Consider the following 21317-nt stretch of genomic DNA (forward strand, 5'->3'; position numbering starts at 1 on the left):
ATAACAAAGTTCCTGTTTCCTCACAATTTGACACTTCCTTTTTTTCCACATTAAGTTCAAGATCATCATATCACTATCTCATCAGCACCCTCAACTCTCTCCTTTCACAGTACCTGCTTTCAAACCCCACCCTTGGCCCTTGTCAACTACCACCCTGCTCTTCTCCACTCCAACACTGGGCTGTGAGCACTGCCAGAAAAAAAAATCACACATTATTTATTCATTCATTAAGCAAATATTTGTGAACACATCCTAGGTGCCAACACTGTGCTAAGTACGATTTCGGGACCACCACGAACTCATGGTCTCTGACCTCAACTGGGCCCTCAATACCTGACAACCCTCTGTCTCACTCCATGACTTTGGTCACTTCCCTCTGCTGCTCCCATCTCACTCATTAATTTTCCAAACCTTTCTCATGTTCAAAGTGACTCCTTGTTTTTCATAGATTAAGCTATGAAGAATGAGTGATTTCAACTTTCCACCTTCTACGGACAAAACACTGATATCTACACCAATTCTCCTGGACAACCAAGGTTAAGATGCCTTCTCCAGTTCAAAGTTAATTCTTCCAGCTGTGCTCAGGTCACTCCTCTCCCACTCCCCTCTCTTCAGCCTCTGCCTCTATCGGTTCTTCCTCCATGGTAAATAAATCCACTACAGGAAGGGAGGGGGGGATGCGGGAAGGTGGGAGAAATGAAGGAACCAAAGAAAAAAACATTTCTCCATGCTTAATTCTTTCACAGTAAAATGAATCTCTATTTCTCCTCACTTTTTAAAAAAGATTTTGTTTATTTTTAGAGAGGGGAAGAGAAACATCAATGTATGTTTGCTTCTCCCGCGCCCTCTACTGGAGATCTAGCCCGCAACCCAGGCATGTGCCCTGACTAGGAATGAACCTGCGACCATTGGGTCTGCAGGCCAGTGCTCACAATCCACTGAACCACACCAGCCTGGGCACAAACTTTTTCCTGATGTGTCTTCCCACACCAGTCTCAACAGTCTCACCAGTCACACCTAACCACCACCACACTCCATTCACTCCAAAACTGAACCCCTTGCTGTACTTCAAATGTGCTAGACCCCTTCAAGCACCATGCGCTTGCCTGTGCCAGTTCCCTTTTCCTCTTCAACCAGGTATAGACACCTGGCTACCCTGAAGAATCAGTTCAAGCTGCACCTCCTCACAGAATCCTTTCTCTGTGCTCCTGGTAATACACCTGGGGCATATCTCTAACAAAACACCTATCCCACTATTACGGGAGAGTCCAATCTCATTCATCAGTGGCCACCACATAATAGAAAACCAGAAAGGGAAAGGGGGAAAAGACTGAAATATGCCTCACTCTGAGAATATTCTGATGGCATTTCAGCTGGGCTTCAGCAGAGGAGCGAGCGCTAGGGCGAATAACGTAACACTCACCAAATCAAGCTTTCCCCAGACCCCAACAGACGGCGGAGCCGGGCGAGCACACAGAGGTTCCAGGCCTGTGTAGTCTGGAGGAATACCCCAGAACTCCCCTCCTATTATCATCACCTAACATCAGCAGACGCTTAATAAATTCTTGTAGAAAAAATTAACTATAGACCACAAGTCAGTGTCGTGAAAGTGTACGAGTCAGAAAGGCCTCTGGTTAGAGAACATTCCCATACTTTCTCTCACACAGGTACTCTCGAGGCAGTGACGCACCTTGGGCATGCGCAAAACTCCCCGAGAGTTACAGCTCAGCAGGTGTATCCAGAAAAGCGAGGCTGCGCTGATCACCCTGGGAATTGTAGTGTCGGCTAGAGAGTGCCCTCTGCGCAGGCGCAAACGACTGTCTCTTCCGGGTTCCAAGGTCGGAAGAAAGAAAGAAAATCCCTCCGTTTTCCAGAGTGACAATGGCAACCTACAGTCTGGCAAACGAGCGACTACGCGCCCTGGAAGACATCGAACGGGAAATCGGCGCGATTCTTCAGAATGCAGGTTGGGGATACGACGCCAGAAGGCAGATAGTGACGGAAAGCCGAGCACGTGCGCCAACCAGAGAATTGGAGTGAGGCTAGCGAGGGATCCTACTGGTTTGCGCTGAGCGTGCGGGAGTTGGAGGGGCTGGCCCGTGGGCGGGGCTCTACTGGCGCTTTCTGAGTAACCCAGCCCTCTCTCTCTCGGCAGGTACCGTCATCTTGGAACTTTCGAAGGAAAAAACCAATGAACGGCTGCTAGACCGGCAAGCAGCGGCTTTCACGGCGTCTGTGCAACATGTAGAGGCGGAGCTGTCGGCTCAGATCCGTTACCTAACCCAGGTGGGTTGGGTGGTAGGTGATGCAGTGCTCCCACCCAGCTATCTGCCTTAGCCTTAGCTTTCAGAGGGCCCAGGTAGAGCCTTGGCCTTGGGAGCCAGGCAGAAGCGGGCTGCCCAAGCTGGCACCAGGCTGGATGACCCTGTCAGGACCCCTCTTTTCCAGAGCCGGTTTCTTCCTCTAAAAGGAAAGAAAGGCAGGGCTTAGTTCACTGGGCTTCGTCTAAGGAGCCTCTAGATGAGGAAAGCTTTGGAGAGGGCTTGTAAACAATCCCAAAGCCACAGGACTTTCCCCCTAGAAACTTGACCTAACTTCAGGGGCATGAAACCCCAAATGGGAAAAGGACAGGATTGAGAGGGTTCTGAAGTCATTACAGTAGCAACCACCATTCACCAAAATTTCACAATGTGCCACTCTTCCTTATCTTACTTAATTGTACAGCTGTAGGAATTAGTTACTGTCACCCCCATTTTCCAGATGAGGTTAACAGAAGTTAAGTGGTTTACCCTAGGTCATCCAGATACCATGTGGTATAATGGATTCAAACTCAGGGAAGGCCTGAGACGAGATCTGATGCCCTGTTGGGGAGATGGACAAGGGAGAGGGTGCTTCATTGACCAGTTGAAATGTCCTGTAGGTGGCCACAGGGCAGCCTCATGAGGGCTCCAGCTATTCTTCAAGGAAGGACTGTCAGATGGCCCTGAAGCGAGTGGACTATGCTCGCCTCAAGCTCAGTGATGTGGCCCGAACCTGTGAGCAGATGCTGGAAAACTAAGCCAAGTAGGTGGAGAGACAACTTGGAATGAGACCACCACCTGCACCCCAGGACAGAACCTGGAAACCTGCAGGATGGGAAGCACAGGCTGCCATGCGTGCCCTGTTGGTCAGCATATATGAGGACAGTGAGCTAAAAGGTGGGAACGGAGAAATTTGAAGATCAAGCCTGCCCACATATCTGCCCTGGTTCCTCCAGCAGGTTGCTGCTGTTGTACATGCACTTCACAGAAGTGCTAAAAAACTCAGACAGGAGATGAGATTCAGGCACCCAACCCACTTCCTCATATATTTCATGTCCTTGTCCCAGGCATCCACAGACTTGTACATTCTTCTTCATTGGGAGAGATAAAACAAGAACTAAGAGTTTTAATAATAAAAACAGTAATGACAAAAACAATGAGCTGAGACTATCACTGGGGCATATGTGGGTGATTCAAAGGATTGAGGAAGTAAAACTAGCCTGTATGGCGGCTGCTGAGGGACAGTGGGAAAGCCCAGGCCTTAAGTGTGGGGTCAGAAGAGGGCCAAAGTTGGGGTAGTATGAAGGGAAACTTTAGGGGATGGGAACAGGTCCATCAGCAAAGAAGCTGAAGCCAGGAATCATGGTAAAGGGGCATGAAGCCGATGTATACAGAAAAGAGTCAATAATTATACAAATAATTTTTAGTAAAAAGAATACACATACAGAGTTTGTCCAGAATTTTACCATATTAAAGGTGGAATTAGCCCTGCCTGGTGTAGCTCAGTGGATTGAGTGTGGGCCTGTGAACCAAGTGTCACTGGTTGGATTCCCAGTCAGGGCACATGCCTGGGTTGCAGGCCAGTAGCCCAGTTAGGGATGTGTAAGAGGCACACACTGATGTTTTTCTCCTTTCTCCTTCCCTTCCCCTCTCTCTATATAAATAAAGTCTTTTTTTTTAAGTGGAATTACACTTATGGGGCGGGGGGAGAAGCAGAAGAAATTCTGAGAGAGAGCAGTGGCTGGTTATTTATATATGTACAGAGTGCTTACCATGTACCAGAGAGATTGTTTAAATATAGTCAATATATATGATACCAAATCACAATTTTTATCCTCACAGGCTTCTATTCTTAGCCCAAGTGTTGGGAGTCTGGTGCCACAGATGTATATTGAAGCTGCAGACCTGGAAAAGATAAATTGAGAGATGAGCTCTGAGATCAAGAGAAGTTGGGGTGGTGGTGGTGATAACTTGGAGAATCAGACTCCAAAACATTTAACCATACAACCTGGTACACAGTAGGTGCTCAAAAAAGATTTGTGGCCCTGGCTGGTGTGGCTCAGTGGGTTAGCGCCATCCTGTGAACCAAAGGGTTGCTTGTTCTATTCCTAGTCAGGGCACACGCCTGGATTGCTGGCCAGGTCCCCAGTATGGGGTGCACGAGAGTCAACCACACATTGATATTTCTCTCCTTCTCTTTCTTCTTCCCTTCCCCTCTAAAAATAAATAAAATCTTAAAAATTAAAAAAAAAAAGATTTGTGAATTAAATGGATGGTTTTCACTTTCCACAGCTTCATCTCCCACTAGTCTGCTCTAGTTGACATCTTGATGTTTCTCCAAGCATTGCCTGGCTTTCAAAGGCACTGGTCCACGGTCCCATGGTGGTGTCCCTTATTCTGTAGTCTGGCTAACTCTTTTCTTGTGACCTATGGTCCATCATGCAAGTAATTTGCATATTTGCCTACCTGGGGTGGGTTTCCAACTACCTAGAAGCTACTGGGATCAGGATGCCTGCCAGGGAGATTGGCCCCTAATGGAGGGGTTCGGAGTTCCAGTGTACCTGGAGAGCACTGCAGCGACTTCTTACTCTTCCGCTTACACAGCACATAGAGGAAGGCTGCAATGAGGATGAAGGTGATGGCCAAGAGAGACAGCACTGGCACCATGGCAGGTGTCCCAGCTGTGGGACCCACATTTTCTTCCAACTGCTTCTTATTCACCCCAGCCTCAGGCCCAGCCTCCAGACTGTGGCCCACAAAGGACGTAGTGGTTTCACTGGCATGAATGAGCTTTTTGTCCAAAAACAGTACGCTTTCTGGACGGGTGGGCTGCTGGGTAGACTGCAACATGGGTGGCAGGTACGTCTGGGCAGGGATTTCTGTGACTGTAGGTGCCCTTTCTGTGGACTCAGGAACCCGGCTGCTGAGAGGAGGTAAATGCTCCTGGCGGGCCACTCCCCCAGAGTAAGCATGTCCACATTCTGGAGAGGCGAGAAGTGAGAAATCAGGGATGTGAGGGAACATGGTGAAGAAGTAGAGGGAGGATCATGGGTCAAGGAGAATATCAAGGGAATAGCTGAAGATCAGGAGGGCAAGGCAGGGGTTGAGGTGAAAGGTCGGGAAGAAACTGCGCCAACCACAACATGAAACCACTGGGACAAGCATGTATTCTGACCCAGGAAATCAGGGTTCCAATCCAGGTTGGAACCCTGGCTCTGCTACAAAGTAGTGTTCTGACCTTGCCCCTTGTCTCTTAACCTCTAAGGGACTCATTTGTTTCAGCTGTGAAGTAGGGATAATTTTAGTACCAGGGTAGCTAGGAGGACTAAATGAAGTAAAGAAAGGCCTGTGGAGCCCAGAGGGTGGTAAGCTTACCACTGAGGCTACACAAGACAAATTTAGGTGGGACATGAAAACCATTTTGTATTTTAATGGTCGTGTGTTTATTTTAGAAGAAAAATACAACCAGCACATTAAATTTGTGACTTCACAGATATTATTGCTTAGGACAAGTTGCTATTTAAGTTTTTCAAAAGTGGCTTGTGCACACTTAGGATTTATTCATTTCATTGTGTGTAAATTTTACCTCAAAAGAAAAAAGTAGGGACTTCCACCAAGATGGAGGGATAGGTGGATGTGCTGTGCCTTCTCTCACAACCAAGTTTAGAGACAACTAAATATTAGCAACAGAAAACACAGCCAGAACACGGAAAATTGAACTTTTTGGAAGTCCGTTAACAACAAATTCTTCAGCCTGACCGGTAAGGGGCGAAACCAGCGGCTAGTGAAGCGGGGTTGCACAGGAAAACTCAGTCAGACTGATTCAGGCGCACTGAATCCAGGTGCAGGGTCAGACCTAGTGAGCGACCGAGCGAGCAACCAGGCGAGCGACCGCGGGGGAGACAGCTGGGCCCGGGGCTGCGTGTTGACTGTGGTCACACATTTGTGCGCGGGTGGACAGGCGAGGGAGTGGGCGGTTGGACCAGGCGACAGGTCCCCATGGCAAGCGGCAGTGGAGGGCGCCGCCATTTCCCTGCTCTGACCCCACCTCCACATACAGCGTCATCACCCAGCGACTCTGAGTGGCCCGGCCCAGGTGAACGACCTTAGGCACTGCTCCTCACCCAGCTGTAAGAAACAGCAGAGGGGGTCGCCATTTCTCCCCTTGGACCACGCCCCCACATACAGTGTCACAACCCAGCGACCTGGGAGTCCAAGGCACCACTTCTCACACTTAAAGGGTTCGAACAGACCAAAAATGGCGCAAGAGGATCTCAGAGCCCCAGAGCCCATAGATCTAAGCAATGAAGAAATAGCAAAACTCTCAGATGCACAGTTTAAAACACTGGTGATCAGGATCCTCACAGAACTGGTTCATTATAGCCACAAATTAGACAAATATATGAAGGCGAAACTAATTGAAATGAATGGAATTGCACAGGACACCAATAGCAATGAAAAGGAAACTGGGACTCAAATCAATGGAGTGGACCAGAAGAAAGCAAATAATGGACAAACAGAAAAGAGTCAAGAAGCAAGAATTCAAAGAAATGAGGAGAGTCTTAGGAACCTCCAGGACATCTTTAAACGTTCCAACATCCGAATTATAGGGGTACCAGAAGAGGGAAAGGAACAGCCACAAGTGGAAAACTTATTTGAACAAATAATAAAAAAGAATTTCCCCAATCTGGCAAAGGAAATAGACTTCCAGGAAATCCAGGAAGCTCAGAGAGTCCCAAAGAAGTTGGACTCAAGAAGAAACACACCAAGGCACATCATCATTACATTAGCCAAAATTAAAATGAAGGAGAGAATCCTAGAAGCAGCAAGAGCTAAGGGGACAGTCACCTACAAAGGAGTCCCCATCAGACTGTCAGCAGATTTCTCAAAAGAGACCTTCCAGGCAAGAAGGGGATGGAAAGAGGTATTCCAAGTCATGAAATCCAAAGACCTACAACCAAGATTGCTCTATCCAGCAAAACTTTCATTTAGAATGGAAGGACAGATAAGGTGCTTCTCAGATAAGATCAAATTCAAGGAGTTCATCATCACCAAGCCCTTATTATATGAAATGTGAAAGGGACTTATCTAAGAAAAAGAAGTTAAAGAAACATGAACAGTGAAAGGACAACAAAGTCACAGTTATTAACAACCACACCTAAAATGAAAGCAAACTAAAAGGACAGCTAGATCAGGAGTGGAAACATAGAAATGAAGATCTCAAGGAGGGTTAGCAATAGGGGAGTGGGAGGAAGAGAAGGGGGGGAAGGTACAGAAAATAAGTAGCATAGACAGTAGATAGAAAATAGATGGGGGGGCAAGAATAGCATGGGAAATATAGAATCTAAAGGACTTGAGACACATGGTCATAAACTAAAGGGGGGTGGAGAGGAATGAAAGGGGGAATAGAACAACTGTAACAGCATAATCAATAAAAATTTTTTTTAAAAAAGAAAAAAGTAACAAAACAATATTGAATTCTACTTAATAATATGCATGCTGAAATGTTTGGGGGTATAGTCATGCTGGCAACTTACTTGGAAATGCATTAAAAAATAAGGTGATTGGTGATAGAGAATGGATAGACAGATGAATGTACAATAAAGCAAAGTGCTGTGAACTCAATATTGTAAAATATATTTGCTTTATTATGTACATATATAAAATATGTAAAATATAAACAAAAATAATGTATTGTAGACTCTAGGTGGTGGGCATATAAATGTTTAATGTTCAATTCTTTTAAATTTTGTATACTGTATGTCTTTAAATTTCCACAAAGTAATGGGAAACAAAAGTAATGCCCTGGGCGCTGGCAGCAGAATAGCTAAGTTGGTTAGAGCATCGTCTCGATACAACAAGGCTGCAGGTTTGCTCTCTAGTCAGGACTCATACAAGAAGTAACCAAAAAATGCATAAATAAGTGAAACAACAAATTGATATTCATCTTTCTCTCTCTTCCCTTCTTCTCTCCCGCTCTAAAACTCAATACAGAAAAAAACAATGCCTTGATTTCAATATATTGAGCAAATAATAGCACAGGATGAACTGGCAAAAAACCATGAAAGTGGTGGTGAATGATGTTTGGTAAACAGGGCCCTAAGTGAAAGTATTCTGGCCAGTTTCAGAATAGCAATGTGGGGTGTCACTGGGAAAAGACCTAAGGTAAGGAAAACTGTAGGGTGGAGACACATTAACCCCTGGAGATAGAGCCTGGAGAGGAGGGGAGAGCTCTCACCTTTGCGTTCAAAGCAGCGGATCAATTCAATCACCCACGGGTCTCTGCTGCCCCCACACACAGTCAGGCGAAGCAGGCGGAACCTAATGAAGAAGAACCCGGTCTCAGCTTCAAGAGAGTGTCCCCCACTTTCCCAGTTCTTTCCTCATTGCAAACAGGTGAGGTCACACCCAACTGGGAAATTCCCCAGGAAGGTTGAAGACTGAGTGTATAAGTAAGGCAAACATAACCCAGAGAAGGGGTAGGTCGTCCCAGAAGGAGTTAAAGTTTGACCGCAGGGAGCCCTAGAGGCCCCTGGCAGGAACGGCTTTGGCAGGTGCTGCCTTCCAGGGGGTGGGTGAGATTACCTGACAAAGGAATTACACCGATTATGGTATTTCAGATGTTTCTGGAGATGTTTCATTTCTTGATCTGATAGACGGTGGTTGGAAGGAATCGTTTTATCACAGTGACAACTTCCAGCGCTGCTGCCCTCGTTGCCACTGCCTGAGTAAGACAGAAGTGGTCACGTACTGGTTCCCTGGCCAAGGTGCTCCGTAAGCTGTTACTTAACCTCCAACCCGCTGCCCCATTGCGGCCTCTCCCGTAGACTCTGGGTCTGATTCCCAGGCTCAGTCCACACATCACATCCCCACGATCATAATCCCAGCTGTACCCAGGTATCCTCCAGCCTGACCCCACCGGCTGGCAGCTGGCCCTTTCCCTGCCCCGCTGCCTTGGGGATCCTGGAACGCCTGTCTCCCTATATATTCAATTCAGTCCCAAGGCCCTAGCGCCCCACCCTCACACACACCCATTCCCCTTCCTCCGATTCCGGGATCAGGGCCCCAGACTTGCCCCTGACGAACCTGGCAGAGTCAGCGCCGCTAGCAGGAGGAGGAGACCGAAGAACTGGGGTCCCCAGGCCATCCTCATCTCGGGGACACCTGGCCCAGTCTGGCTCCCCGACAGGCGGAGAGTGACGTCGGCTGGTTTCTCTAAGGCGTTCGCTTCCTTCACCTGCTCTGCCTGCGATTCTTGGAGAGACAGAGGCCGTGCGAGCCCGACCTCGGCCTAGACACCGGCGCGAGGTGGCGCACCGTCCTCTGCCGCTCTCAGCGCTCCCAGCGTCTGGAACCAACAGCTCAGTGAGAGCCGTCGACTCCCCGCAGACTCCGGCCTCCCACGCGGGGAAACCCCCAAAGGCGGAGCTCCTTCACCCACGTCCGGGCCAGAGCCTTTCTCGAGAGGTGACCGAAATGTCCGAAGAAAGAGAAAACTTGCGCTGCGGCGTGGCTGGGCAAGCCGGCAGCGACCTGACGGGCTGATTCCGTGCGGCTTAGGGTCACCAGCCCCGTCCGTTCACTCGCCCACTCCAAGTCGTCCACCGGACGTCCATGGGGGAGTCTACACCCCGTCTCCTCCTCCAAGACTCTTTCACTTCCCTGGCGGGGTCCTGGCGCAGCTGGATCCAGTCACATGGCCGGGTGATGCGCGCAGGGGAGTCCGCGCGCTCAGCCGCACTGACACTGGCCTGAAGCTCCCGCACACACGCTGCCAACTCGCGAGGAGCGGGCGGTGGGCTCCACAGCCCTGACGTCACGCCCGCCCCCACCGCCCGAGGTATTTACCTTCGAAAAGTGGTGGCGGCTGCAGGTACTGGAGTAGTGGAACGGCCGGGAGAGGCTAGGTCTACTGGGGCTCACGGCCAAACCGATCCAAGCTGAGGGGATGCTCTGGCTCCTCCTGTTCCCTCCCCCCACACCCCACAGACAGACCCACAATTCTTCCCTCCGGACCAAACCCTTCCTGAGAGGATTAGCCCTCCCTCTCTCTATTCAACTCAAACCCTACTTTTGAGGTTTGAGCCTCAAATACCATCTCACTCCTGAGTACATCCTTTAACCCTAATGGTCCACTTTCAAGTGTAGCCCCCCATTCTCACCCCCGGATTCCCATCTTCAGCCTTGAAAACGTTATTCTCAGCTTCAGCTTCTAACACTTACTATACAGCCTTAAACCCATCCTCCCACATTTTCTGACCCAGCCCCAAATTCTCACCACCACACTCTCCCTCACCATATAATAATCACTTCTTCTGCTCAGTGAGCCCAGGCCCAGTGACCCTGAAGACATGGAGTTTGTATCTGGATACCGAGATGAGTTCCTTGATTTCACTGCCCTCCTTTTTGGCTGGTTCCGAAAGTTCGTGGCAGAGCGTGGAGCTGTGGAGGCCAGCCTTGAGGGACGCTGGCAACAGCTGGAGGCTCAGATCAGAAGGCTGCCCCAGGACCCTGCCCTTTGGGTGCTCCATGTCTTGCCCAACCGTAGTGTGGGCATCAGCTTGGGGAGAGGGGCAGAGTCAGGTCCTGGACCAGGCCTGGGGGCTGGCTGGCTGCTGGGAGATGAGCCCCCACTCCACCTTCGAGACCTAAGCCCCTATATCAGCTTTGTCAGTTTGGAGGAAGGGGAGGAAGGGGAAGAGGAGGAGGAAGAGGAAGAAAATGGAGAAGACAATGCAAGCACAGACAAGGTAGAAGCAGAGGAGGATGGGGAGCCAGCCGATGGGAGCAGGGAGTCCCCCCAGGAAGCGAATCCTCCAGGGAAGCCAGAAGACGCTGAGCAGGAGGCAGGAGGTGCTGAGGATGGCTGCCCAGAGGACAGGGCAGAAGACAGATCCGGGCTGGAGAGGAGGAAGGGACAGAAAAGTGGTAAGAACCTAGACTGGCCCTGCCCTAGCCCCTGCTCAGACATACTCCGTCTCTGAAGTCCTGTTTGCCACTCAGCACCCGGCTAGGAGTCACAGACAGAAGAGTGGCTTTAGGTCAGTCTGGTCTGAAAAGGTGTTTTCATTGTCCCACATTGTTTTTGTTTTTAAATTTGAGCCAACATTTAAACATTGAAAGTAAAAACAACCTCCTGAAGTATGGCGTTTTACCTTCTTAAGAAAAACTGAAGTTCTGACAGCAGGCCCACATTTCTGCATGGCAGCGAATGCTGGTGCTGTGTAGCAGCTGACCCTTTAGATGAGGCACACCCTCTCCACCTAGTTCCCCTTACTCACTTAGTTTACCCGCCTGGCCTCTGGGGGCATTTGGATTTGGTACCCCTGACCCTGATCATCTTTGCCACACTGCCCACCTCCGACTTTTCCCTTCTTCTCCAGAGGCTGCCCCCCTGCACCTTTCCTGCCTCTTACTGGTGACCGATGAACATGGCACCATCTTGGGCATTGACCTGCTAATGGAAGGAGCCCAGAGGAGTGCAGGCAAGGGCTCAGAGACAGAGAACCTGGCTCCTCGGGCCTATGCTCTCCTCTGCCACAGCATGGCCTGCCCCATGGGCTCTGGAGACCCACGAAAGCCCCGACAGCTTACTGTGGGAGATGCCCAGCTACATCGGTACAGAAATCTGGTATCTGAGGGTGGGAAGGCCTAGAGGACCTGAACTTTGGAACCCCACAGCCTAATGCCCTGCCCACCCCCACCCCCCACTTCAGAAAGCTGGAGAGTCTGGTCCCAAGGCTGGGAGTGAAGTTGGCCAAGACCCCAATGCGGACATGGGGTCCCCAGCCAGGCTTCACCTTTGCCTCCCTTCGGGCTCGAACCTGCCATGTTTGTCACAAGCACAGCTTTGAAGTGAAGCTGACACCCTGGTGAGCAGCCCACAAAGATGGAGTAAGAGAAAGGAAGACCCAACAGTCAGGCAAACAGAGAGAAAGCAGGCCGGTGGGGGACTCTGCAGACAGAGTGAAGGGCAGGGAAATAAGACGAAAACAACAAGCTGTTACTGGCAGACAGGATACAAACAGAGCGAGTGACATGTGGGCAGCAGCAGGGCGGACAATGGGCAGGCAGAGGACTCACGGACACCAACACTCCCTGTGACCCCCAGCCCCCAGTGTAGTGCTGTGTTGTACTGCGGAGAAGCCTGTCTCCGGGCTGACTGGCGGCGATGCCCAGATGATGTGAGTCACAGATTTTGGTGCCCAAGGCTTGCAGCCTTCATGGAGCGGACAGCGGAACTAGCAACTCTGCCTTTCACCTACACTGCAGGTACCATAAGGAAGTCAGGATGAGGAAGTGGAACTGGGACCCCATCTTTGTGTCTGGTGTCTGGGTATCAGGGAACAGGGTCCTGGAGGTTAAGTGCCTAAGGCTGCAGTCTGGATCCCTGGAACAAGGGCTGGGTACTGCGTATTCGGGGCTGGAAACTAGGTTCCAGCTGGAGACAAGGTTTCTGGAGCTAAGAACTCAGCACCCAGGTCCCTGAGAGAGCTTAGGGGATTTGGAACTGTCAATTCAAACACTTGCTTCCCAGCTCCACCACTAACAGGTGACCTTAAGCAAATCACTGTATTTCTTAGTGCCTTAGTTTCCTCATTTGTAAAATAGGAATACTAACAAATGTTCCCAAGGAATTGTTATAAGAATTCTGTAGGCTGGATGCCTGCTACACTGTAGACACTAGGAAATGTTCACTGTCTCCCCACCTAGCACCCTACTCACACCCAGGGTGAGGAGAGTTAAAGCCTGGGACCCTAGCCGCCAAGCCCTCAGCCCTTCTCTTCCTTCTCCAGAGGTGACCAGTGAAACCTTCAACAAGGAGGCCTTCCTGGCCTCACGGGGTCTCACTCGTGGCTACTGGACCCACATCAGCATGCTGATTCCAGGCCCTGGGACCCCCAGGCACCCCCGGGGCAGCACTCCATCCCTCGGCCTTCTTCTCAATGGTGCGTGGGACTTCTCTTCGGGCATGGGCCCCTCAGACTAGGGGAAAGGAGAGGAGAGAATAAAGTTGTCTGAGTCCCAGAAAACCCCACCATATGCACACTGAACCTTACCACTACTACCAGGACCATTTCAGTCCTTTTCCTAACCTTCTAAATCACTGCTGCCCTCCCAATCCAGAAACTCCATCCTTAGGCAACCCCCTCCCCCCATTCCTCTTGCTGAAGTTCCAGGTCCTCTCAAGTAATACAGCTCCTTTGGAAGGAAGAAGGAAATGTGCCAGCTGGGGGGGTGGTCTCCCTGACACCAGGCTCCTCTTCTTTTTTTCCTCCTCTCAGGAGATCCCTACCAGCTTCTCCAGGGGGATGGGCCTGCTCTGATGCCTTCTGTGCCTCCAGATCCACCCAGGGGCCTCTTGGGTGAGCTGGAGGGGCCCTGTAGGAACTAGGGGTAGGAGCAGGGACTGGAGAGCCAGCTGTCTGGGTGGCCGAGATAAAGGGGACTATTAGACTGGAGGTGTTGGGATCCAGACCTGGGGCCAGGTCCCCCAGTAATGTACTCTCCCCAGGCTCGTGGCAGGATTACTACGCATGGCGGGGCCTCAGCTTGGACTCCCCTATGGCTGTTCTTCTCACTTACCCACTGACTGTGTACTACGTCATCACCCACCTGGTGCCCCAGTCCTGTAAGGAGAGCGAACACAGGGGGAGGAATGCAGGAAGAGGGGCAACAGGGAGCTGGTAGGGGACAGGAGGGAAGAGGAGAAAGACCATATCCTTAAATGGCTAGCTTCTCACACAGTCCCTGAGCTCAACATCCAGAACAAACAGTCGCTGAAAATCCATGTGGTGGAAGCCGGGAAGGAGTTTGACCTTGTCATGGTGTTTTGGGTAAGTCCCTCCAGGCCCAGAAGTTGGGCATTGGGGTGTAAAAGTAGATGCAGGATGGGACCTAGATCCGTCCTCTCTCTCCTTTAGGAGCTCTTGGTCTTGCTTCCCCATGTGGCCTTGGAACTACAGTTTGTGGGTGACGGCCTGCCCCCAGAGAGTGACCAGCAGCATTTTACCCTGCAGAGGGTGAGGGCTGAGGGGGACCCTGCTCTTCAGCCCTGATCCTCCTACGGTTCTTCTTATTGGATCTTGCCCTTCTGCACCCTCCTCCCCACTCCTCTGTCTTGCCTGGTGCATCCTCCAGTACCCTAACTTCCAGTGGTTTCTTCACCCCACTCTTGGCTCCCCAGGATGGCCCCGAAGTATCTGTTCGTTCTGGTTCTGGGGTATCAGCAAGGCTCAGCTCTGGAACGAAGGAGAAGGGGGGCCGAAGGGACCTGCAGATCAAAGTGTCTGCACGTCCCTACCACCTGCTCCAGGGGCCCAAGCCTGACTTGGTTATTGGTAAGAACCTGGGGTAGGAGTGGAAGAAGGTGGGAGAAGAAAACCATGGGAGCCAGCTTCTCCCCTCTCTCCTCTCGTTCACAGGATTTAACTCTGGCTTTGGTCTCAAGGACACTTGGCTGAGCTCACTGCCCCGGTTACAGGTGGGTGAGGGGCAAGAGGGAACTTCTCTCACCTGCTGCCCAGTCCCTCCTCCTTTCCTGAAAGTCTCTGCTTCTCCATCATCTCTGTTCCACAGCCCTGGGGGACGACCCATGGGTCCTCTTGCCCCTCCCTGCGTCTGCCTTCTACCTCTCCTCCCTCCCGGTCTACCTGGGTCCTCAGTTTCCAACCCAGTCTACAACTCTTGCTGCTGCGGCGGAGCGCGAGGGGGAGGTCCCTGGGGGAAGGAGCCTGAGAGTGACCCAGGCCCGGCCCCGCCCCAGTCCCTCCGAGTACCGGCCTTCTTCACCGAGAGCAGTGAGTACGGCTGCGTGATGGACGACCAGACCATGGCAGTGGCCACCGGAGGGGGCACCAGCCCTCCACAGCCCAACCCCTTCCGCTCCCCCTTTCGTCTCAGAGCCGCCGACAACTGCATGCCCTGGTAAGGGCCCGCCACCCTCCCTACTGCCCCCCACCAACGGCCCTTAACTTCTTCCTCTCTAGCTAAGCATCCTAAAAGGCCCACCCTACCCTGGTCTCTGCTCTCCTGGGGCCCTCCTTGCCCCAACCCTACAACCTGCCTTTTCTGCCCTGACTACTCACCACGCCGCTGGGGGTCTCAACAACCCCAACACACCCCTCTTGAGGTCCAACTCACAAAATCTCTCCAACTCCACGCCCACCCCCAAAGACTCCGCCTCCCTCCGGCTGGTGGGAATCCGCCCCTGACGGCGCCACGCCCCCTCAGGTACTGCAACGCCTTCATCTTCCACCTGGTCTACAAGCCTCCGCAGGGCAGTGGGGCCCGCCCGGTGCCTGGGCCCGGGCCTCCGGCCCCCACGCCGGCCCCTCCCGCCCCCGCCCCGGCCCGAAGGCGCCGAGGAGAAAAGAAACCCGGGCGGGGGTCCCGCCGGCGGAGGTGAAGGCTGAGAGGTAGCAGTCTGCCCCGCCACCACCCCCCCCCCCCAGCAGACCGGGGAAAGGGACACAAAACACGCAAGGCCTAGGGGGAGGCCGGTAGGCAGAACACGGAAAAGGTAAATAAAATCGCTTGTTTGAAACCACTCAGTCAAATGCTCATAACTGGGTCACTAAACGGGGAGGGGAGAAAAGCATATCGGGATGACATTTTCCTCCAGCTTCTTGCAGCCCCTCGGAGGTTGTCCCCTCTCATACTTGAGACTCTGACTGTCCTTGGTAACCCCAAACTTCTCCTAGTGTATATGTACGTAAATCATTTTCCCACTCCTGCAGCCCTCGGGGGCCTGCCCCAAAGCAAGACCAAGAAACAGAAAGTATCTTCGCACTGCGGGTCGGGAAGCACACAACCTCCAAGGGTCACACAGACCCCTTGGTGTATATTCAGTGCAAGGCCCCAGCCACTCACCCGCTCAAGTTAGAAACCTGGAGGCGGTGAGTGACTTCACCTTGTCTCCTCACATGTTTCCAATCAGGAACCAACTCCTGCTGGGTCAGACTGCTTAAGTCAGTCAAATCCACCAGTTTAGGTCCAGTCCCAACACATACTCTGCCACAAACTCACCTCCACCTGTGAGCCAGCATATTCCTTCTCAAACAGACATTCAAACACATTACCCTGCCCCCAAATCTCAGTGATGTCACTCTGCTTTTAAAGTCCCCTCAGTGTAGGCTGGACTTAGTGACTCTCACTGAGTATAGAAAAGGAAAAATAGTGGTAGACACCACCTTAGCCAAGTGATTAAGGTTAAAGAAGTAATAAGTCATGTTTACATCATACGCTCCCTGACATAATGCAATGAGAAGGCCGCAACACCACCACAGTGTTCTTTGCAAAAACCTGTAACTTCAGTTGAATCATGAGAAAACATCAGACAAATCCAAATTGTAAAACAGTCTACAAATTGCCTGACCACTATTCTTCAAAAGTGTCAAAGTCATGAGAGGCAGGGGAAGACTGAGAAACTGGCAGATTAATGGAGACTAAGGAGACACGATGATTAAATACGTGGTGGCCTAGACTGGATCCTGGAACAGAAAAGACAAGAGTGGAAACACTGGAGAAACCTGAATAAAGTCTGTAGTTTAAATTCATGGTTTTGGATTGTTAAAGGAAAACGAAGCAACCAGACACCGAGGGATTCTGGAGTACGAGCTTTATTAACGTGTACGGGCTCTGAGAACTCAGTCTCCAAATTCTGAGCCCCGAACAAAGGATTCTTGGGGTTTATATAGCCTATGGGGTCTTCTTGTCTATGTAGCAAAGTGAGATACAGAAGCGGAATGTGGTAATTAGTTCTATCTACCGGGCAGAAGCAGAGTACAAAGGCCAAATGTGAAAATTAGTTCTAACTGTGGGGGTGCTAGCCCCAGTCCTAGTGACTATCCTGCTATTTGCTTTTCCCAGACGGCCTTATCGTTCTCCCAGGACGCCTGGGGTTTTGGGTGGACAAAGGTTTTCCAAAGCTTCCCACATCAGGATCACTGTGGATTTCTTGGTTTTGATAAATATGCCATGGTTCTATAAGATGTAACATTAAAGGGAGTTGGGTGCAGGGTATATGGGAATGCTCTACTATCTTTGCAATTCATCTAAAAATCTAAAATTATTTTAAAATAAAAAGTTAAAAATTAAGTTCAAACTCCTTGCTATGGCTTATAAGGTGCTGTGTGCACTCTTTCTTTTATTATAAATATTTTGTTATCTAAGTTTCCAAATATTCACACAAGCCCAGAGACTTAGTATAATGACTCTCTATGTACCCATCACTCAACTTCAACAATTATCAATGTTTTTACCATTTTATTATTACCCCCTGTGATACTATGATATAGTGAGAAATATATATTTGGTCCAAAGTTCCTGGCATAAAACACTTGGGATTTCCAGTGTGATACAAGTGATAGGAGTGTCTTTTATTATTCATAAACTCCTGTCAGCCAAATGTGTGTTTATGTTAATGAGGTGACTCTAGGTGGTATTTAACTTCACATAGGGGCTGGTTGCTAGAGGAACCAACCATGTGATTAGAGGACTGGAACTTTCAGCCCATCCCTCAACCTCCAGGGAAATGTGAGGGGGGCTGGAGATTGAGTTAACCATCAGCATTTATTCAATCAGCCTCTGTAATGGAATCTTCATGAAGAACCCTACCCCTGCCCAGTGGGTTGGTGAACAACACACAGGTGCTGAGGATGGTGCACCTAGACGTAGCATGGAAGCTCCATACCACCTCCCTATGCCTTGCCCTGTGTGTGTCTTCTCTTTGGCTCTTCCTCTATAATAAACCAGTAATAAATAGTAAACTGTTTTTCCTGAGTTCTGTGAGCCATTTTAGTAAATTAGTGAACCTGAGGAGGGGGTCATGGAAACCCCCAATGCAGAGTCAGTTGGTCAGGTTTACGGGAGGCCAGGACTTATGACTGGCATCTGAGCTGGAGGGCATTCTTGTGGGATTAAGCTCACTCTGGGTATTTAGTGTCAGAACTGATTGAATTGTAGGACACCCAGTTAGTGTATGGGTATTTGGAGAATTGGTTGGTGAGGGGGGAAAAATAACCCACAAATTTGGTGTAAGAAGTGCTGGTCGTAAAAATAGCTAATAATTGGTGTCAGAAGTGAGATTTGCTAGATTGGCCCTGGCTCACAGAAATATGTGGTTTTGATGTCGAAGGAGCAAGTCCCTTAGGGGAGACTTAAGCTCTAAACCAAAAGGAGTCTTAGCTTCTTGTAGGAAAGAATTTAAGACTTTAAGACATCAGCCAGACAAAAGGTAAAAGTGGAAAAGCAGGTTTTATTGAGCAGAGAGGACAAGCAAGAAAAACCACTTTGTCAGAATAGCAGACTCTCCTTCCCTGAGAAGGAAGAGACCCCAACCATCTCTAGAGGTTAAGCTTATATCTGTTTGCAGTTTCTACGGAAAATTGCTGGTATGGGGAAATACAGAGTGGAAAAACACGTTGGGTTTAACTTTAACTTTTACAAGGTATATTTTGTGGACTGTTTTCCCTTTGGGGTACAGGTAAATGATAAGGTAAGGGTAAGTGCTATTATTCAATCTGTGCTGGCATTTTCTTTGCCTGGAGGCTCTTCATGATCCTCTTGCCTCTCAGGTCAGCTGAGTTCCAAGTCAGGCAGCATGGAGCAGGCCCCTGACTTAACTTTGTTTGACTTCAGTTAACTTGTATAGTTCTTATGCCGCTCTCCTATATTAGTTTGGAAAAAGAAAGAAAATGAAAGAGTGGGGAATGAGGAAGCTTTGGTTCCTGGGTGGTTACATGGTCACCACTGGTATGGAGCCTCGGCTGTGCTGCAATCATTTACTGAAAGTAAAAGTTACAAGTGGAATGTAAAGTTAGATCCAGCTACCAGGAGCTGGGTCACTGGATGCATAAGGAAATACAAACTAATAAGAAAAAAGTAAAATATACAATCCTTTGGCTATTATCTGTAATAGCTAAAATGAAATTTTTTTAAAAGAGCTCTGGTTTGGACTTTGTTGCTAGACTAAGTTCAGATGTTGGTCAGTCTAAGCTTTAGCCAATAGCCTCCAAGCTTTCTGCAAAGTGAAAAATTATGCTGTGACCGCAGGAAGTACCTCTAAGGCCTCTAGTCACCAAGGAGATAGTCAATATGAGGGGAGGGCAAAACCAAGAAAGTACTAAAACCAGGGGGTATTAATGTGAAGGAGTTGCTTCATTTTTATAGATCAGTAACATCAACTTCCTGAAAAACCTTTAACTAAAATAGAACACAAGAGTGAATAATTTAGGAGCAATAACTTTGGTATTAAATGCTACAGGGTAGAAGAGCAGGTCTGGGTTGATACAAGACCACAGCTCCCTCTTAAAAAATCACAGATGTCTGTGCACAATCCAGACATGCAGGAGGTAATTCTTGAGAAATAGTCTTGAAGCTGAGGACTGAGGACCTACCAAGAGTCACCACCTCAGTAGCAAAAAGGCAAGTATGGTTGAAAGGGGCTTATGAATAACAAAAGACACTCCCCTCACTCTTATCACTCAGGAAATTCAGAGGGTTTTACAAGTACTAGTTTCAGGAATTTGGGACTAGTACTTATTATTTATTATTGTATCACAATATCACATGCCCCCAGTTTTTTCCCAATGTTTTAAAGCATACCCCAAACACTAGCCATCTCACTTATATGCACTTATAACTAATAAGGGCTTTTCTTTTTAAAGATTTTACTTATTTATTTTTAGAGAGAGGAGGAAGGGAGGGGGAAAGAGAGGGAGAGAAACATCAATGTGTGGTTGCCTCTCACGCACCCCCTACTGGGGACCTGGCCCAAACCCAGACATGTGCCCTGGCTGGGAATAGAACTGGTAACCCTTTGGTTCACAGGCCAGCACTCAATCCACTGAGCCACACCAGCCAGGACTAATAAGGGTTTTTGTTTTGTTTTGTTTTGTTTTGTTTTGTTTTGTTACATTTCAAAATCGGCTTTAAATACTCATCAGGGAGCCACAGGAAGGGGTTGGGTGAGAGCTTGTTACATGTGAGTGTGGGGCTGGGGTGCCCTGAAGGAAGGGGACCCATCCATCAGGGTAGCTGGGGTGCCCCACCCCCACCCTGAGACAGGGAACAAAAAGAGTACAGGCCCTCTCTGGAGGGTCCCAGGGCCAAGTGGGAGCCAGCCCTCCCTTCGAGGTAGATCATCAGGGAGGGGAACCGAGGAGGAGCCAATCACGATGGTGGTAACAGGTGGTCACTTCCTCAGTGGTACTGCTGATAGCTAGGATAGCCTGAGGCTGGGGTACCCTCCTTAGGGGTCAGCTGGCTGGGGTCCTCCAGCAACCGGGGTGCATTGCAGAACTGCTGGGCAGTGTAGCAAGTGAGGAGGATACCAACACCCTCGATGAGGGCCAATAGGATGCCCCCCATCACTGCCGAGCCCATCATGGCTAGTGGGCCACTGCGAGCAGCCAGCACAGCCCCGGTCAGCACTCCGCTGGTGATGGAGTTCCAGGGATCCTCCTTGCCCCGCAGCTGCACCAGGCCACAGTCAATGGTGGAGAACAGGCCCCCCGACACTGCAAAACTACCTCCAGTCTGAGGGGCTCGGATCCTCACTGCGTTGACACTGCCTCTCAATCAGTGCCAAATTCCAACAGGGGCATTGCGGAAGCCCTTGATGGCCTGGAAGACTCCACCACCTATGACACTCATATTGAAGGCTCCATCACAATCATCCACAATTCGCCATGGGCAGGGCTCCCAAGAGTACTCCTCCATGGTGCTGATACAGGGTGCAGCCAGGGGTGGGGTGGGGGGGGGCAAAAGAAAAGGATTTGGAATGGTGTCCAGAATTCAAAGTGTATAGGAATATTGGAGAGACATATAAGATGTCCTCACCCCTCCCCCCAGGGAGAAGAAACGAATGGAGCAAGGCCATTGAGAGCTGTTTTGCATAGCAACAGTTTTGCAGCTAACCTCTAGAATGATTATTTAACATATCTGTAACCTTTAACTGGTTTCATAGATATGTTAAATAGCAGTGGCCAAGTTTGGAGCCAGGGAGAAGGGAGT

At 49.9% G+C, this 21317-nt stretch overlaps 3 protein-coding genes and 1 pseudogene across 5 annotated transcripts; 2 read left to right on the plus strand and 2 right to left on the minus strand.

Moving 5' to 3' along the window:
* Positions 1-1717: 1717 nt before the first annotated feature.
* On the plus strand, positions 1718-4509 carry MED11 (mediator complex subunit 11). Of its 2 annotated transcripts, XM_037137103.2 has the most exons (4): positions 1718-1966; positions 2156-2286; positions 2921-3063; positions 4143-4509. In XM_037137103.2, exons 1-3 carry the CDS (start codon positions 1882-1884, stop codon positions 3056-3058), a joined length of 354 nt encoding a protein of 117 aa, XP_036992998.2. In that variant the 5' UTR covers positions 1718-1881; the 3' UTR covers positions 3059-3063; positions 4143-4509. The 2 variants fall into 2 exon arrangements, with proteins under 2 accessions (XP_036992998.2, XP_036992997.2); XM_037137102.2 differs by lacking the exon at positions 4143-4509 and having other exon boundaries at positions 1725-1966; positions 2921-3218.
* Positions 3709-9926, minus strand: CXCL16 (C-X-C motif chemokine ligand 16). Its single transcript, XM_037137101.2, has 5 exons — positions 9387-9926; positions 8886-9024; positions 8539-8621; positions 4862-5281; positions 3709-4205 (listed from the first exon to the last, which is right to left on the minus strand). The coding sequence occupies exons 1-5, from the start codon at positions 9451-9453 to the stop codon at positions 4153-4155; spliced, it is 762 nt and encodes a 253-aa protein (XP_036992996.2). The 5' UTR covers positions 9454-9926; the 3' UTR covers positions 3709-4152.
* A 124-nt stretch (positions 9927-10050) lies between these two features.
* Positions 10051-15816, plus strand: ZMYND15 (zinc finger MYND-type containing 15). Of its 2 annotated transcripts, XM_037137099.2 has the most exons (13): positions 10051-11228; positions 11684-11918; positions 12017-12172; positions 12412-12572; positions 13097-13249; positions 13586-13666; positions 13816-13932; positions 14049-14137; positions 14225-14323; positions 14488-14641; positions 14726-14784; positions 15067-15227; positions 15534-15816. In XM_037137099.2, exons 1-13 carry the CDS (start codon positions 10652-10654, stop codon positions 15706-15708), a joined length of 2217 nt encoding a protein of 738 aa, XP_036992994.2. In that variant the 5' UTR covers positions 10051-10651; the 3' UTR covers positions 15709-15816. The 2 variants fall into 2 exon arrangements, with proteins under 2 accessions (XP_036992994.2, XP_036992995.2); XM_037137100.2 differs by lacking the exon at positions 13816-13932.
* Positions 15817-20504: 4688 nt separating this feature from the next.
* On the minus strand, positions 20505-21023 carry LOC119043207 (mitochondrial import inner membrane translocase subunit Tim17-B-like; annotated as a pseudogene).
* Between the last annotated feature and the right edge of the window lie 294 nt (positions 21024-21317).

This window comes from Artibeus jamaicensis, unplaced genomic scaffold (genome assembly GCF_021234435.1).
Source record: "Artibeus jamaicensis isolate MK-2021 breed Jamaican fruit bat unplaced genomic scaffold, CSHL_Jam_final contig_777, whole genome shotgun sequence".
Classification (NCBI taxonomy): domain Eukaryota; kingdom Metazoa; phylum Chordata; class Mammalia; order Chiroptera; family Phyllostomidae; genus Artibeus; species Artibeus jamaicensis.

Coding starts and splice junctions, on each gene's coding strand:
- CXCL16 (XM_037137101.2), bottom strand. CDS start 9,453: ATGAGGATGGCCTGGGGACCCCAGTTCTTCGGTCTCCTCCTCCTGCTA. Junction 9,025..9,386: donor AGCGGCGCTGACTCTGCCAG/GTTCGTCAGGGG, acceptor TGTCTTACTCAG/GCAGTGGCAACGAGGGCAGC. Junction 5,282..8,538: donor CCGCTGCTTTGAACGCAAAG/GTGAGAGCTCTC, acceptor TCGCCTCTCCAG/AATGTGGACATGCTTACTCT.
- MED11 (XM_037137103.2), top strand. CDS start 1,882: ATGGCAACCTACAGTCTGGCAAACGAGCGACTACGCGCCCTGGAAGAC. Junction 1,967..2,155: donor CGCGATTCTTCAGAATGCAG/GTTGGGGATACG, acceptor CTCTCTCGGCAG/GTACCGTCATCTTGGAACTT. Junction 2,287..2,920: donor AGATCCGTTACCTAACCCAG/GTGGGTTGGGTG, acceptor AATGTCCTGTAG/GTGGCCACAGGGCAGCCTCA.
- ZMYND15 (XM_037137099.2), top strand. CDS start 10,652: ATGGAGTTTGTATCTGGATACCGAGATGAGTTCCTTGATTTCACTGCC. Junction 14,324..14,487: donor AGCATTTTACCCTGCAGAGG/GTGAGGGCTGAG, acceptor TTGGCTCCCCAG/GATGGCCCCGAAGTATCTGT. Junction 15,228..15,533: donor GCCGACAACTGCATGCCCTG/GTAAGGGCCCGC, acceptor ACGCCCCCTCAG/GTACTGCAACGCCTTCATCT.